Genomic DNA, 16,789 nt, shown 5'->3' on the forward strand with positions numbered 1-16,789 from the left:
CTTGCTTGATGGTCGAGCAGCGACACCCACAGACAAGAGAGCAGCAAGACCAGAAAAGCAGCGTGCGGGGGGGGGGGGAAAGAGCAGAGTATCAACAACAACAAAAAAGCACATGGAACGATGCAAAAAACAGAAAAACAAAAACAAGTCGCGACAGACCAGCACAAAAGCTCACACGACTCGGCTCCCCAGCGACTACAGTGAGCCGCAGCAAAGATCAGCATTGTAGAATGTGTGTCGAATAAGGAGAAGCAAGGAGACGGGGGGAGGCAGCTCTGCGCATGATCATCAAAGTCACACACCTTTACAAAAACGAAGAAAAAAAGAATGAATGGATTTGGATGGCAGTTATTCAAACCTCCCATAAACGCAATCTCCATCACAGACACAAAAAGATGCAAAAGTTAAAATCAAGTGGTTGTGAGACTCGGAATGATTTGAAAATTTGTGCTTCCTGTTGTATTGTTATACCAACTGGGGGTGAAATCGCCAAAACGACAAGCAAAGCAGAAAAAGCCGCAGAGCACGACATTTAGAAGAAGGTGTGGGGGCGCTTGGCAAGGAACTTTGCCTTGGACTTGAGGACGCGGTGGGGCAGGGGGAACTTGAGCGCGTTGTCGTGGAACTGGGTGACAGCGACACGGCGGCACTTGGCGGCGGGGATCTCGGCAGCCTTGATGATGTGCAGGGAGCGGCCACGGACGCGGTGGCGGGCAGCCATATCGCGGTAGCACGAGGTGACGGCGCCAGCGATGGTGAGGTCACGGAACTCCTTGTACATGTTGTGGTGGTATGAGCGCGAGTCGTAGCGAGCCCAGACGCCAAAGTTCTTGATGGTCTTGGGCTTCTTCTCGTGGATCTCAGAGCAAGAGACGACCTCGCCGGAGGTCTTCTTGAACTTGCGGAGCTTGGAGAGGAAGTACCAGAAGCGCGAGCGAGCAACGATGTCGTTGGGGGCGAAAATCTTCATGCGGTAGAGCTTGGTGACCGGCTCCTTCTCGGTGGGGAGCTTGCGGCCGATGATCTCGAACTGACGGAGCTGCAAGGGGGGAAAGCCAAGGCAACCACGTCCACGTCCAGCGTGAGTGTCGTGTGAAACAAGACATGGGGTGGGTCGGGGGAAGGCAAAAAAAGCCAAAAGAAAAAAAAAAAAAGTGGCGCTCCAGTGCAAACGGCTTTCTATCGCATCGCAGCCACCGTCCAGCGAGCCCCTGCGACGGCGAGCCGGCACCCAGCACTTCCAAAAGCGCGTGCTGATCGGGAGAGTGGGGCCCACACGGCGAGCGTGCAAGCACCAAGACGCGGGCAAGGCTTTCAAAAGCTGTCCAGCAAGACCAAGTTCCGGCGACCGCACTGTCTCCCCCACTTGCCACGGCCCTTTCGCCGTCATCTGGCGTCGCAATACCACTCCCCAGCCTCTAATCCGATATAGCAGGTCGATGTGCATCGGATTGGACAACTTACAGCGCCGGTGACACGCATGATTAAGGAACAAGAGAGAGCGAACAGAGACGCCTCGACCAAATCGGTTGAGTTTTTTTTTTTCTTTAGTAATTTTTGGTTTTTTTTTTGTTCCATTGGATTTGCCAATCATTATTTTCCATCAGCCGAGGAAAACCTGCGCCTGTATGTCTAAGCTGTAGAAATTGATCGAGTTAGAACGGTCAACCTCAGAAGAGGTGTACGTTGGTTGTTGAGAGGCAGGACGGCAGGTTTGGTTGTCAACGTCCCTTCAGACACGGTTTATTGCTCGTACCCATTCTCTACCTTCGAGTGTAACCTGTACATTTATTCTTGTTGTAGTTGCAAGGACACACGAGGTTGGGGCGCGAGTTTGGCGACTTGTGGGGCCTCGCAACACCAAAAACCAGACAATCGCTTGAGCAATTTGGCACTTTGGCAACTCGGAAAAAAACCAACAACAACAACAACAACAGGCCCAGCCAGCATGAACACATTCACTTTCGTCGATCCTTGTTGCGTTGCATGACCCGGTCGATGACATCTTGAGGCAGGCAGTAGACAGAGTTGACCGGCTTGATTGCCAAACCCGCGCTGACACCCACCACGCCTTCCTGGTCGGATTGCACCTTGGCATCCGGAGCACCCAGACGGGCAAGCAGGGACAAGCCTGCCAGACCAAAGACGGTGTGGTAGGGATCGCTCATGTCATCCGGACGATCGGCAATGCCACCAGCAACATCGTCCTGGCAAGCGAGAATGAACTTGGCGAGTCGCTCGGCATCAATCCACTGCAGTCGGTCCAGCATGCACATGGACGACAGCACCCACCACGAGTAGCACACATCGGGCAGCTTCTCGGGGCGGCCGTTCAACCCGCCGGATTTGGGCAACTGTCTCTCTGCGAGCCACCAGCCCAGCTGATCGCGATCGACGCACGCATCCACGGCTCCAGCAATCGTCAGAGCACCAAGACACACGTACACTTGCGAGGCGTGAGACTCGGAGCCCGGCACACGACCAAAGCCGCCGTCAAAGTTGGCCGTTGATTGAATAAACCGGACGGCAGCCTGGACGTCAATGGCGTCGAGTCTTCCAAGGAGAGACAGACATGCCATCGCACACAACGAGAACCGCGTGTCCACCTCGCCCCAGACGTCGCCGACAAACGAGCCGTCCGGCTGCTGCAGCGACGCAACAAACGCCACCGTGGCTTCCTCGTCAATCGCGTCCAGTCGGTCGAACAAGCACAGAATTTGCACAGCAGACAGCGTCGACAGAACATGCGCATCGTGACCAATACTTGCACCAAAGCCTCCTCGCTGAGAAGCCGAGGCGGCGACGAGCTGCTTGACGTACTTTTGGCGAGCTGCTTCCTGTGCTGCGTTTGTGCGTGCGTCCGTGGAAGGGGTTGCATCGCTGCCAACCCCTGTGTTTGTGTCTGGCGCATTGGGCAATGCCTGGCTCGGGAGCGATGCAGCGGCAGCAGCGGTCGCATGAGAGGCATCAACTGTGCGGCTCCTCAGCGCCTCGCTCGCCTCCAGCTCTGCAAAGGGCGCTGGCGGGTTTCGGTGCTGGCAGTCGCGCACAAATGTAACAATAGCCTCGCGGTCCATCTGGTCGAGCGCCCCCATCAGGTCGAGCGCCGTCAGCGACCAGAACATGCCGTTCATGCGCAGGTGCTCTGTGACGGCATACTCGTACGGGTTGTTCGCAGGCGTGTAGCCAACCAGGAACTCGACATGCTTCTTCAAGAGCAATGGGTGGATTGTGGATGGCAGCGTGGCGTCTTTGCTCTCGTACGACGCCTGTCACACACAAAGTGCAAGTGCAATCATCATGTCAGCCAAAGCCACAGTCACAGTCACAGTGTTCACTTTGGGCAGCAAACCACCAAAAAGAACATCCAATGCGATCTGTTCACATCCGAGTGCATTGCTTGTCGGTTGACGGAGCACCAGCATGATGTGAAATTGTATGACGCACCATTTGGACCGTGGAGTGTCAAAAGACTGTGCGTTTTTTCTGTGTCGAATTTCGGTTTTGCTGCAATGTTGGATTTTGAGTCATCGTCAAAGTATTCAAAGTGTTTCTTGTTGGTGAATGGATGCATCATCGTCTTGTACAAACTACCACGATTTGGCCGATTTTCGCAAGTGTCAACTTTGACAAATCAGCACCTCAGAACCAAAAAAAAAAAAAAAAAAAAAAAAAAATCCCGATTGCTGCAGGATTTCAAGGCAGCGGTGCGCCTCACCCGCTCCTTTGCTGGTTCCTTGCGATTGCTGTTGCTGTTTTGTCCGTGCAATGTACGCATCGAGAGCTCTCGGATGACCATCGGATTCAGACCTCCAAGAGATGTGAAGTTATTTTGTATTTTTCTTTGAACAAAGCACTCTTCTTTTTTGATTTTTTTTCAACTTGAATTAATTTCCCAACGCCATGGATTCTCGCATCAAGGAACTCGGCGCGGATCGCACCCTCGTGCAAAAGAAGACCTTCACCAAGTGGGTGAACATGCATCTCGCCAAGGTCGGCCTCAAGGTACGACAAGCCATGCAAAGCCGATGAGTAATGAGAAGAAGAAGAAGAAAAAAAAAGAAAAAAAAGAAAAAGAATCATGTGTGTGCTTCGCTTTCAACTGTGAGCGAACATTCTTCGCGCAGGGCATGGTGCGTGGACGACCTGAGCGCGGCGGCCGGCGCATGCACGCTGGATGGCTGTGCTCGCATTCATCTCGCCACTCCATGCGCTCGGGGGCGACTGACGATCGAGCCCGAGCCATGGCTGCAGCGCATGCGCAAAGAAACGGCTCGCCGAGACCCGAAAAAAAAAAAAAAAAACCACGAAAAAAGGAGGGGAAAAAAAAAATGCATCATTGAGCAAAATGCGAATCGCTTTCGACCTCAAACGCCAACGATGGCAGAGCCACGGAGCATCAGAGTAGAGAGAGCGAGGGAGTGGAGTGGAGTGGTAGCCACAGACATCCCGATCGCATGGCTCGCGGGTCCTCCTTTCGAAGGCACAACGGGCAGATCTAGCAAAGAGATTTACATTTTATTTTTCGTTTTTTTATTCATTTTTTTTTTAACAAAACTCGTTTTTATTCAAAAATTGAAAATGGCAATAACGAAAAAAAAAAAAAAGAAAAAAAAAAAAGAACGTCCAAAGCCATCGCATTGCGGCTGTGCTGCTGTTGCCAGGGGGCCACTCGCGGTTGAGCACGCGGATGGCATAGGAGCGACAGCAATGAGACCGATTGTGTTCCGTTGGCTTGGTGCATCCCTGGCCAGCGAAAAGCAGCAGAACAACATCACAATGCTGCAGTGAAGATCGGGATTGTGGAAATAAAAAAATAAAAAAAAGTGTTTCGATGTTGTCATTTCCAAAAAAAAAAAAAAAAAAAAAAAGAGGCATTTTTTTCAGTGCCAACCTTTTTTTTTTTTTCAACAGATCTTGCTTTTGAGCTCTTTCGTTGTCTTTTGTTTCGCTTGCATTCATCACACTTTCCTCTGCAAAAACGAATTTTTTTTTTTGCAACGATGGTGGCAACTATGCCACTTTGCCACAATATGAAATGGTTGAGAATGAGCGAGCAAACGAAACAAACTGCAAATATGCAGCAACCAAAAAACCCACAAGTTCTTTGTTGCGGTACATGCCCTGTCACGTACAAATATGACATGTGGCTGAGAGTATCCGATCTGGTGAAAATCAAAAGCAAAAGACTATGTTCAGATGGTCAGATTTGAGACCGATCAATACTGTATTTTTTCTTTTTTTCTCTTTTGTTCGTTTTGTTCTTTTCATGTTTGATTGTTCTTGTACTCACCTTCCCTCCCTCTCTCTCTCTCTCTCTCTCTCTCTCTCTCTCCCCCCCCAATCATCCCGAATTCTCGACATGCTCCATTTTTCTCCTTCTAGTGCGACGATCTGTACATGGATCTGCGTGATGGCACAAAGCTCCTCAAGCTGCTCGAGATTATCAGCGGCGACACACAGGCTCGCCCCGAGAAGGGCAAGATGCGTGTGCACTTGATGAGCAACATGCGCTCGGTGCTCGACTACCTGAAGCGCAAGATTACGATGGAAAACATTGGCCCGGAAGATCTTGTCGACGGTAACGGCAAGCTCACGCTCGGTCTGATTTGGACCATCATTCTTCGTTTCCAAATCCAAGACATTAGCATGGAAGCGCTCTCTGCCAAGGAGGCCCTGCTCTTGTGGTGCCAACGCAAGACGGCTGGCTACCCCGGCGTGAACGTCCAAGACTTTTCAAAGTCGTGGAGCAACGGTCTTGCCTTTAATGCCCTGATTCACAAGCACCGCCCCGACCTGCTTGACTTTAACGCTCTGTCGAGCGGCGACCCCGTCGCCAACCTCAACAAGGCCTTTGATATCTGCGACAAGGAGTTTGGCGTTGCCAAGCTGCTCGACGTCGAGGACGTGAACGTTGACCGCCCTGACGAGCGCTCCATCATGACGTACGTGGCTGCGCTGTACCACTACTTTAACTCGCACAAGGACGAGGGCCTTGCTGCCGGTCGTGTTGGCAACGTTGTCGATTTCCTCGCCGAGATTGACGCCATGCAGGAGCAGTACGAGAAGATGGCCACGGATCTTCTTGCCTGGATTCAGGCCAAGCGCGAGCGTCTCGATTCGCGTGACTTCCCCGACACGCTGCCCTTGCTCCAGGGCAGCACCACCCAGTTCTCGCAGTACCTCAAGGAGGAGAAGCCTGGCAAGTACACTGAAAAGAGCAACCTCGAAGTCCAGCTGTTTGACATTCAGACCAAGCTGCGCTCGCGCGGTCTCATCGAGTACGTGCCTCCGGGTGGCAAGAGCGTCCGCGATGTCAACAAGGCCTGGACCAAGCTCGAGCGCTCCGAGCACGAGCACGAGCAAGCTCTCCACAAGGAGATTGCCCGCCAAGAGCGTCTGGAGCACCTCGCCCAGCGCTTCAACCGCAAGGCTGGTCTCCGCGAGCAATGGCTGGCCGAGTCGACTCGCCAGCTCCAAGATGTCGAGACGACCAATGCTGCTGCCACCGCCTCGAAGGACTTGCACGCCGTCCGCGGTCTGTCCGCCAAGCTCGACTCGATCGACACGGACGTTCGCGCGCACGAGGACCACGTCGACTCTCTCACCGATCTCGCCGAGGAGCTTGCCGACGGCAAGTACCACGCTCGCGCCGAGATTGCCGCACGTGACGCGGCAGTCGGCCAAAAGTTCAACGAGCTCGACGCCCTTCTGGCCAAAAACCGCGATGCCCTCGATGCCAGTGGCCTGGTGTGCCACTACCACAGCGACGCCGACGATGCCGATGCCACCCTGCGCGAGGCACAGATTGTCGCCACCTCCGACCTCCTTGGCCGCGACGTCGACTCTGTCACCAAGCTGCTTGACGACCTGCGCCAGACTGAGGAGGAGGTTGCGCGCCAGGGCCAGGTCCAAATCACCGACCTGCGCGCTCGCTCGAACGCGATCGGAAACACTGAGCACTCGCACGTCCAGCCTGCGAACGCCGCCGAGGTTGCCGAGCGCCAGGCTGCTCTTGAAGCCCTGCACGCCGAGGTGCTCAAGCAGCTTGCCGACCGTCGCAAGCGTCTCGAGCAAGCCCTGGCCGCTCGCCGCTTTGAGGTTGACGCCCAGGACGAACTTGCCTGGATTGCCGACCGCGAGCCCACCGCCGCCTCCACCGACGTTGGCTCCGACCTGACTTCGGCCCGCAACTACCGCCAGAGGCACGCTGCCTTTGAGGTTGAGGTCAACGGCCACGAGCCGCGCATTCACCAAGTTGTTGCTGCCGGCGCCGCCCTGCTGTCGGGCACCAATGACGCTCACGACCAACAGGTCAAGAAGACGAGCGACGACGTTGAGGCGCAGTGGAAGCACCTGAAGGAGCTTTCCGCGCAGCGCGCCAAGCTTCTTGACGACGCTGTTCGTGCCGAGCAGTACCACGCCGATGCCACTGAGGCCGAGTCGTGGCTCTTTGAGCAAGAGTCCGTTGTCAACTCGGGCGACCTTGGCAAGGACGTCGAGAGCACTGAGGCCCTCATCAAGAAGCACGACGCCCACGAGGCTGCAATCAACGCGTACAGCCAGAGCATTGGTGGCCTCCAGCAGCAGAGCAACTCGCTTGGCGCGGACAACCACCCGTCCAAGGACATCATCTCTGACCGCCAGGGCGCCATCGACGACCAGTACAACAACCTCAAGGAGGCTGCTGGCGCGCGTCGTCAACGCCTGGTCAACGCTCTTCGCCTGCACACGTTCGAGCGTGAGGCTGACGGCCTGGAGCGCTTCTTGCAGGCCAAGGAGGACATTGCTCGCTCGGAGAACATTCCCCACGATCTTGAGCACATTGAGGCCTTCCAGCGCAAGTTTGACAAGCTCGACCAAGACTTGGCTGCTGGCACAGACCGCGTCGACCGCGTCAACTCTCTTGGCGATGGTCTGACCAAGGAGGAGCATCCCGAGTCCGAGAAGGTGGCTGCCCGTCAGGCCGAGCTGAACGATCGCTTCAACAAGCTCAAGGAGCTTGCCGCCGCCAACAAGGACCGTCTGCAAGGCGCCCGTGGCGTTGAGCAGTTTGGCCGCGAGGTCGACGAGACCAAGTCCCGCATGGCGTCCAAGGATGCCGCCCTGGGCAGCGCTGACGTCGGCACCGACATTGGCTCTGTGCAAGAGCTGCAGCGCCGTCACGAGGCTCTGGAGCGCGACCTCGATGCCATCAAGAACAAGATTGGCAACCTCAACGAGCTTGCAGACAACCTCACCAACGACGCAGACCGCCCCGCCGAGCAGGTTGCCGCCGTTCGCGAGAGCCAGAAGGAGCTCAACGACGCTTGGGCTGCTCTCAGCGCCAAGTCCGACGCTCGCCGTGACCAGCTGGCTGCCGCACTGAGCCTCCAGGAGTTCTTGGCCCGCGCTCGCGATATCACCTCGTTCATGAGCAACATTTCCGCCGTTATGGCGGCCGAGGAGCTTGCCAAGGATCTGGTCCGTGCTGAGGCCATGCTTTCCAAGCACCAGGAGCGCAAGGGCAAGATGAACGCCAACGCCGACTCGGTCAAGGCTCTCGACGAGACGGGCGCCGAGCTGATTGCCGCCGACCATTTCGCCAAGGCTGACATCCAGGCTCAGCTCGACCGCATCCATGCCGAGCAGGACAAGCTTGGCCAGCAGTGGGCCACTCAGGCACACAAGCTCGGCCAGTGCCGCGACCTGCACATCTTCTACCGCGATGCCGACCAGATTGACGATTGGATTGCCGGAGAAGAGACCCAGCTCTCGCGCCAGCGCAACAGCATTGCCGACTCGCTCGAGGCTGTCCGTCTCATGATCCGCCGCAACGACGAGCTTCGTCGCGCCATTGCCACCGAGGAAGAGACTGTTGCCCGCCTCGACACGCACGCCAAGCGTCTTGGCGACGAGAAGCACTACGATGCGTCCAGCATTGACACTCGTCGCGACGATGTCCTCGCCAAGTTTGCCGCCCTCAAGGCGCACGCCGACCAGCACGCCCAGGATCTTGCCGGTATGCTCCGCATGCAGCAGGTTGCCAAGGACCTTGCTGACGCCCAGCAGTGGGTGGACGACAAACTCCAGTCCTCCTCCTCGCTCGACCTTCCCCCGAGCCAGGACGGCGTTGTGAGCGACGCGGATGTTGCCGATCGCCTCAAGCGCCTGGAGGTCTTCCAAGCCGAGCTTGACGCCAACCGCGACCGCATCGATGCTGTTCGCAAGGCCGCTGACGAGCTTGCTGCCACCGGCATGCCCGGCACTGGCGCGCTCGGCGACGACAGCGCTGCCCTCGGCCAGGACTTTGACAACCTGGTCGCCGCTGCTGCCGCCAAGGCCCAGCGCATTCGCGAAGCTGGCGAAGCCCAGGCGTTTGCCAAGGCCGCCAAGGACATTGACGTCTGGCTGGATGAGGCTGCCACTGCCCTCCGCAACGAGGACGTTGGCAAGGACCTCACTGGCTCGACTGCCCTTCTCGACGAGGTCAAGCGCGTCGACCGCGAGATTGCCAGCCACGAGCCGGCTATTCAGGAGCTCCAGGCGCTTGCCAAGTCCCTCGCCGAGAAGAACGTCTCTGACGCGCCCGCCATCCAAGCTCGCGCTGACGCCATTTCTGCCCGCTTTGCCGAGCTGCCTCCGCTTGCTGACGGCCGCAAGAAGAAGCTGGATTACGTCATTGAGCTGCATCGCTTTGCCCGCGACGTCGACGACGAGCTTGCCTGGATTGGCGAGAAGGACAACGTTGCCGCCAGCACCGACTATGGCAAAAACCAGACTTCCGCCCAGAGCCTGCAGAAGAAGCACATTGCCTTTGAGGCTGAGCTCTCTGCTCACCAGCCCAGCGTGGACGGCGTCTCGAGCAAGGGCCGTGAGCTCGCCGCCGCTGTTCCCGAATCTGCCGAGTCGATCAACGCCAAGGTTGACGATGTCCAGACCAAGTGGAACGCGCTCAAGCAGAAGGCTGCCGACCGTGGCGCCAAGCTTGACGAGACTGTCGACTTTTTGCGCTTCAACGCCGAGCTCGACGAGGAGGAGTCGTGGGTCAAGGATCGCCAGGCACTGCTCCAGTCGAACGATCACGGCGACTCGCTCCCGGCCACCGCCGCGCTCGTTCGCAAGCACGACGAGTTTACTGCCGATCTTGGTGTCCACCAGGAGCACGTCAAGAGCATTCTCGCCATTGGCGAGCGTCTGCTGCAGCAGGGCCACTACCAGGCGCCTGCCATTGCTTCGCGCATGGAAAGCGTCGAAAACGGCCTGGCCGTTCTCGGCGATCTGTCGCTCAAGCGCCGCAGCCGTCTCGACGACGCCCTCAAGTTCCACCAGTTCAACAACGCTGCCGACGCCATCTCGGCCTGGATCAAGGCTCACGACCAGCACGCCTCGTCGACCGACTACGGCCGTGACTTGGTTTCCGTCAAGTTCTTGGCCAAGCGCCACGGCGACTATGTTGTCGTCCAGGACGCCTTCCAGAGCCGTGTGGATGACCTTGGCACCTTCAAGGACCAGCTCGTTGCCGCCTCGCACAAGGACAGCGCTGCCGTTCAGGAGCACCATGGCGCTGTTCTGACTCAGTGGAACACCCACCGCGACAGCGTGCAAAAGCGCACCGACAAGCTCGCCAGCGAGCAGAAGCGCTTCCAAGAGCTCGACGAGCTCATGCTTCTCTTTGCCAAGAACGCTGGTGTCTTCTACAACCGACTCGAGAATGCCGAGGAAGACTTGTCCGAGTCTGTCCGTGTCAACGACCTGGCTGAGGTTGAGGCTCTCAAGACGGAAGATTTGCGCCACCGCGATTCTCGCGAGCAAATTGCTGCCGACCTGAAGGTCCTCACCGATCTCCAGGGCCAGCTGAGCGGCCAGGGCGTGTCGAACAACCCTTACACTCCCTACACGATCAACCAGCTCACTGAGAAGCATGCCGACTTCCTCAAGCTCATCGACACGCGCTTTGAGGCTCTCAACACTGAGACCAAGCGCCAGGAGAAGAACGAGCAGCTGCGCAAGGAGTTTGCCCAGAAGGCCAACGCTCTTGGTCAGCAGGTGGTTGCCATCCGCGCCTCGCTGGTTGAGGGCTCTGGCAGCCTCGACGAGCAGCTCAAGTCGATCGAGGAGCGCCACAAGTCTGTCGCCACGCTCTCCGCCGCCCACAAGGAGGTTGAGGTTCTCGGCCACAAGCTCGAGGAGGAGCGCATCTTCAACAACCCGCACACCGAGCACACGCCCGTTTCGCTTGCTCAGCAAATCGATCAGCTCGACCAGCTTGCCAACCGTATGAAGTACAATGTCAAGCAGCAGATTGACGCGCGCAACAACAAGGGTGTCACCGAAGCTCAGCTCCGTGAGTTTGAGACCACGTTCAACCACTTTGACCGCAACAAGTCTGGCACGCTGGACTATGCCGAGTTCCGCGGCTGCCTCATTGCTCAAGGCTACGATGTCCAACAGCCCAAGGACGGCGGTTCCGACGAGGCGTTCGAGAAGATCATCCAGCAGGTCGACTCCAACCGCGACGGCAACGTCAACAAGGAGGAGTACATTGACTTTATGATTCGCCGCGAGACCACCAATGCGACGAGCCAGGACGACATTGTTACTGCCTTCAAGCAGATGGCCGGCGATCAGCCGTTCGTCACCAAGCGTCAGATTACCGAGGGTCTTGGCGCAAAGACCGCCCAGTACTGCTTGCAACACATGAAGCCGTACCAGAACGACTCTGAGAAGCTCGACTACCAGACCTTCATCGACCACATGTTCACCCAGTCGCAGGCCCGCAAGGAGCGACAGGACGAGGCTGATGCCTTTGCCAAGATCGAGAAGGAGTCTGATGCCAAGGAGGAGGCTTCGCGCCACGAGGACGCCCAGCGTCGCGAGCAGAGTGCCGCCGAGGTTGCTGCCAACCGTGACGGCCGCCAGAAGGCCCGCAAGGACGCCCGTGCGAACGAGCGCGTTGCTCGCTCCCAGAAGGAGGCCGAGCGCAAGGCTCGCCTTGACGCCGAGGCTGTGGCCAAGGCCGCCAAGGAGGAGGCCCAGCGTCAAGCCGCCGAGACACGCGCCCGCGAGGACCGTGAGCGCAAGGCACGCGAGGATGCCGAGCGCAAGGCCCGCGAGGAGCAGGAGAAGCGCGAGCGTGCAGAGCGCGAAGAAGCCGAGCGTGCTTTGAAGGCTGAGGCCGAGCGCAAGGCTCGCGAGCAGCGCGAGGAGGCTGAGCGCAAGGAGCGTGAGGACATTGAGCGCGTTGCCCGCGAGGCTGCCGAGCGCAAGGCCCAAGAGGAGGCAGAGCGCAAGGCCAAGGAAGAGGGCGAACGCAAGGCCAAGGAAGAGGCTGAGCGCGTTGCCCGTGAGGAGGCTGAGCGCAAGGCACGTGAAGAAGCCGAGCGTAAGGCCAAGGAAGAGGCTGATCGTCGTGCCCGTGAGGAGGCCGAGCGCAAGGCCAAGGAGGAGGCCGAGGCTCAGGCCCGCGAGGCCGAGGAGGCTCGCATCCGCGAGGAGCAGGAGCGCAAGGCCCAAGAGGAGGCTGAGCGCAAGGCCCAGGCTGAGGCCGAGGCGCTTGTCCAAGCCGAGAACGAGCGCAAGGCTCGTCAGGCCGAAACCGAGCGCAAGGCTGCCGAAGAGGCTGCTGCTCGCAAGGCTGCTGAGGAGGAGGCTGAGCGCCGCGCCCAGCAAGAGGAGGCGAATCGCCGTGCCCAGCTCGCTTCCGCGTCCAGCACTTCGACGACCTCGGTCGAGTCGCCCAACGGCTCCGCGACCAACCTCGACAAGGCTGGCATTGCCTCGCCCGACAAGAAGGGCGCCGACAAGAAGGCTCTGAAGGAGGCCGACAAGAAGGCCAAGGCCGAGAAGGAGGAGGCCGACAAGAAGGCCAAGGCCGAGAAGGAAGAAGCCGACAAGAAGGCCAAGGCCGAAAAGAAGGAAGCCGACAAGAAGGCCAAGGCCGAGAAGGAGGAGGCCGACCGTCGCGCCAAGGAGGAGAAGAAGGCCAAGAAGGGTCGCGGCTCTGATGCTGCAGCTGTCCCCGCTGCCGCCGCCCCTGCCGAGTCGTCGTCGGCATCAACAAGCGAGTCGGCTGCAGAGCCCACCGCGTCCGCTGCTGGACCCCAGGCCACTGTTACCGTCAGTGAGCCCCAGGAGTCCTCGTCGTCCACGCCCGCCCCCGCCCCCGTTGTTGCCCCGCTGCCGACCAACCCCGATGGCTCTGTCGACTTTGCCAAGACCGATGACGAGCAGGTCCGTGCCGCTGCTCTGGCCGTCGTGACTGGCGACGACAAGAAGTCCAAGCGTCGCTCCATCAACCTCAACCTCTTCAAGGCCAAGAAGGAGGATGACGAGTCTGGTGCTGCTGCTGCTGCTGCTGCTTCCACCGATGCCGCTACACCCGAAAAGGACAAGAAGAAGGACAAGAAGAAGAAGTAAAACACGAGCATCTTGGTTGAGATTGGTTGATTTTTTTTTTCCCCCGTTGGTCTTGTTTTGCTCCCAAGTGTACTTTGTTTCGTGGTGATTACTTTTTCTGTTTGTTTCTTTTTTCCCCCCTTGCATGTTTTTTGACTACCTGTATTTGTGGTTGTTTGCTTTTGTGCTTTTTTTTTGGTGGATGAGCTGTTTTGTTTTGAGTGATGCCGAAATGAAATTGATTTCTTCCCTGTTTGGTGTGTCCCAGTACAATTGGATCTTCTCTGTAGTGCTTAGTTGTCCACTCTACTACTTGCTTGTTGCCACAAAACCACATTGTGCGCGTGCACACTCACACACACAACACGCTTGGCAGTTTGGACAATGCTGACGCGAGGGTGGTCGTGGTCGTCACGACAATCCACCCAATCCGCCGCTTGTCACTCCGAGCTGTTGACTGCTGTGCTTCACGCGCGACGCAATGCATCTCAGCCAGCTGACTGTCGGTGGATGTCGACTGCGGCGATCAAGCCATCCTCCTCGTCGTCGCGCAGGGCTGCGGCTGTGGATTCAGCTCCTGTCTTTGACGACCTGGGCGCAGTCCCGACCCGATCACCGCGCCAGGCTACACAACCAAGCAAGTCTCCCACGATGAGCACGTCGGATCGTCGCGAAGGTGGATCACCACCGCGGAACACGCATCGCCAAGACGCGCGGGAATCTCCTCGCGCCACCAACGCTCACCATGTGCCGCCGCTGCCACCTGCGTTCTCCAGTTCAAGTCATCCACGCAGGCAGACGGTGACACCGACGCGCGAGACTTTCAAGGAATTGCCAAAGCACGTGGCGCAGGCGACACTGGCCAAGTATGCAGCTCACAGTTCCACCAGCGACAACGACGCCCGCAACAACTGGCCACCGACAAGCTTCCCCACCTCCATGGATGGAGAAGAAGTTGCAGAAGACCTCAGTCAACATTCCTCTCCGACAGACGTGGCAACTACTGCTTCGCCAAGTGCTCGCATCTCGGAGAGGTTGGCCAAACTCGCCAAACAGCCGCCATCGTCACGACTGCGTGAAGAGTATGACAATCTGATTGCCGAGGCGGCAGACCATGCGCTCCCAAACCTTGCCTTCCGAATCCTCAACGCGATGAAAAAGCAACAGATGCCGCCAAGCGAGTATGCCTACTCGATGGCCATTTCGGCGCTTGGTGCGAGCAACTCACCAGACATGCTCGCACGATCGTTGGCGCTTCATGGCGAAGCCCTGCAGCGGAAGCGGTACGATCGTCTTGTGCTTCGTGCAGCCATTTTGGTCTGTGGCAAGGCAAACCAGCCGCAAATTGCTGCACAACTGCTCAAAGAAGCCGTCTTGCATGACGCCTCCATTGCGGCCTCCGAAGTCATCGAGGTCGTAGCGTTGTCTGCCCGCTCTGGGGAGTTTGAACTTGCCCACAGCGTGCTGCAGTCATTTGCAAAGCCACATTACGCGCCGCATCTTTACGTGCTTTTGCGCGTGTTTTCCTCCAACGCCCAAGTGTGGCTGGCTCAACAGATCGATGAGATGCGGTAAGACGGACTCTCGGTTTTGGTGTGTTGTTGAGGTTGCTCTCTCTCGCTCTCTCTTCCACCCAAGTTTTGCTGTTGTCTCTGACTTGACCCATTCTTGCTCTCCTTCGGCCACGCCAAGCCTCGAGGACTTGTACACGCGACCAGCAGATGCTCTGTTTGCCAAGTTAATATTAGCCCTCGAACAGCATCGACTCGTGCTCGAAGCGTTGGCACGCATTGCCGACACTTGCCTACCGCTCATTCGGTCGCTGTCTCTGCGCGTGCAGCTCGTCATGCTCGCCTCTTACATTCACACACAGTTGCCGATGGCCTTCATTCATCGCTGGATCTTGCATGTCACGGAGGCCAAGCTGAATGGCGCGCCACCGTCGTCGCTCCCGGCGGCAGACAAGCTCCCAGACGTGCTTCGCATGCCTGTCATTGCTGCAAGCGCTTTTCCCGAGTCCCCTCTTCCACCCATCGAGCCGCTGCTTCCTGCGCAAACTGACGGCCTTATTGCTGCGCTGGACGGAGAGCGGTCTCGTCAACTCAAGGACAAACTCGACCGCGACGCGCTTCGTGCAGTGTCTGGGCATTGGACGGCGGCCAACATTTACTTCTCGGCCAACTACCCCAAGCTCAAGCGACTCGGAATCGCCCCGTTTGGGACCATTTCTGCCGACCGACAAAGTCAGCTGCGTGCTGTCAAGCCCACAACTGCCGGCGCAATCGCCGTTGTGCTCGAGAGCCATCGCCGCAAGGTGCTGGCCCTGGCCCACCAAATCACCAAGGACCACTTTGCTGTCTTTGACCCGAAGAGTACGGTCGATGAAGCCGCCGAACTAGAGTTTGATCCGAATGCGTCTCGCGAAATCCTGGATGTCAGCACGATGAGCTGTTTGATTCAGGCTTGCGGCGCGCTCGGTGCGGTGGACGCGGCCATGAAGGCTTTCATTTTTGGCGAGAAGCTCCTTCAACGTCGACAGCCCTCCAGCATGGTTCGCATTCACCCGATCGAAGTGCAGCGTGTCGTACTGCGTGGCGCCATTGCGCGAGTCCTGGCAGACAACCACCGCTATGCCCTCGTGCGACCCATTTTCCTGACTTGGATGTCTGAGTTTGATCCGAGTGCACGCCTTCCGTCCTACGCTGGCCCTCGCCTCGACTCTGCCTCGACCAGCACATCAGGCCTTCGGGCTCCGGTCCGCGCTGCCATCCGGTTTGCCTCCGACCTGGCGCAGGCACACAGCAATTTTGTCGCCAGCGCACCAGGAGTGCTGGTCGCGGCAGCCATTGAAGCCGCCGCTGCGACCAACGACTACTCGCTGGCTGGGCGTGCACTTCACCAGATGATTGTCCGTGATTTGCGAGTCCATCTGCAACCCGATGTTCAAACCGCCTTGTTTGTGCTCTTTTCAAAGTTTTTCGCCCTCAAGCCGCCAGGGCTCACCCGACCCAAGGTGACTGTGCAGCAAACCCTTGAATTGAGGCGCCTGGATGCCAATGCCGCCCTCCTCGCGTTTCAGCAGCACGTGCCTGCCGACAGCGGTCCGATCACCGACCTCGCAGCACTGCCTCCTGCCAAGTTTGCCGGCATTTACTCGACCTTGATGACGCTTCGGCTCTTGGCTGAAGTTCCTGCCTCTGCCGCCCGGTGAATGCCCGCCCTCCCCCAACCACCATCTCACCTGTCGTTTCGGCTCACGTTAACAAATGATACTGTACCATAGGCAAACTGGTTGACAATCTGAATACACCTACAACACAACAACTCCTCATGATCATGATAGTCTTGTTCATCCTATTTCCATTCAGTCGGGGGGGTTTTTTTTTTGTGCGTTCTTGTTTGCATTTCGAGT

The 16,789-nt window shown here is 57.7% G+C and overlaps 4 protein-coding genes across 4 annotated transcripts; 2 read left to right on the forward strand and 2 right to left on the reverse strand.

Annotated features, from left to right (window-relative positions):
• Positions 1-433: 433 nt before the first annotated feature.
• Positions 434-1,511, reverse strand: CAOG_00440 (ribosomal protein L18ae). The gene is made up of 2 exons (XM_004365254.2): positions 1,465-1,511; positions 434-1,039 (listed from the first exon to the last, which is right to left on the reverse strand). Exons 1-2 carry the CDS (start codon positions 1,480-1,482, stop codon positions 533-535), a joined length of 525 nt encoding a protein of 174 aa, XP_004365311.1. The 5' UTR covers positions 1,483-1,511; the 3' UTR covers positions 434-532.
• A 257-nt stretch (positions 1,512-1,768) lies between these two features.
• CAOG_00441 (RAB geranylgeranyl transferase b subunit) lies at positions 1,769-3,471 on the reverse strand. The gene is made up of 2 exons (XM_004365255.2): positions 3,448-3,471; positions 1,769-3,269 (listed from the first exon to the last, which is right to left on the reverse strand). The coding sequence occupies exons 1-2, from the start codon at positions 3,448-3,450 to the stop codon at positions 1,959-1,961; spliced, it is 1,314 nt and encodes a 437-aa protein (XP_004365312.2). The 5' UTR covers positions 3,451-3,471; the 3' UTR covers positions 1,769-1,958.
• A 399-nt stretch (positions 3,472-3,870) lies between these two features.
• On the forward strand, positions 3,871-13,663 carry CAOG_08407 (hypothetical protein). Its single transcript, XM_011271676.1, has 2 exons — positions 3,871-4,005; positions 5,386-13,663. The coding sequence occupies exons 1-2, from the start codon at positions 3,904-3,906 to the stop codon at positions 13,396-13,398; spliced, it is 8,115 nt and encodes a 2,704-aa protein (XP_011269978.1). The 5' UTR covers positions 3,871-3,903; the 3' UTR covers positions 13,399-13,663.
• Positions 13,663-16,699, forward strand: CAOG_08408 (hypothetical protein). Its single transcript, XM_011271677.1, has 2 exons — positions 13,663-14,948; positions 15,070-16,699. The coding sequence occupies exons 1-2, from the start codon at positions 13,762-13,764 to the stop codon at positions 16,586-16,588; spliced, it is 2,706 nt and encodes a 901-aa protein (XP_011269979.1). The 5' UTR covers positions 13,663-13,761; the 3' UTR covers positions 16,589-16,699.
• Positions 16,700-16,789: the final 90 nt, after the last annotated feature.

The sequence above is a fragment of the Capsaspora owczarzaki genome (assembly GCF_000151315.2).
Source record: "Capsaspora owczarzaki ATCC 30864 unplaced genomic scaffold supercont2.1, whole genome shotgun sequence".
Lineage (NCBI taxonomy): Eukaryota > Filasterea > Ministeriida > Capsasporidae > Capsaspora > Capsaspora owczarzaki.

What these genes read in the sequence shown, in the direction of transcription:
- CAOG_08407 (XM_011271676.1), top strand. Translation starts at nt 3,904, where the DNA reads ATGGATTCTCGCATCAAGGAACTCGGCGCGGATCGCACCCTCGTGCAA. An exon ending in TCGCCAAGGTCGGCCTCAAG is followed by an intron (nt 4,006 to 5,385) that starts GTACGACAAGCC and finishes TTCTCCTTCTAG; the next exon opens with TGCGACGATCTGTACATGGA.
- CAOG_08408 (XM_011271677.1), top strand. Translation starts at nt 13,762, where the DNA reads ATGCTGACGCGAGGGTGGTCGTGGTCGTCACGACAATCCACCCAATCC. An exon ending in CAACAGATCGATGAGATGCG is followed by an intron (nt 14,949 to 15,069) that starts GTAAGACGGACT and finishes GGCCACGCCAAG; the next exon opens with CCTCGAGGACTTGTACACGC.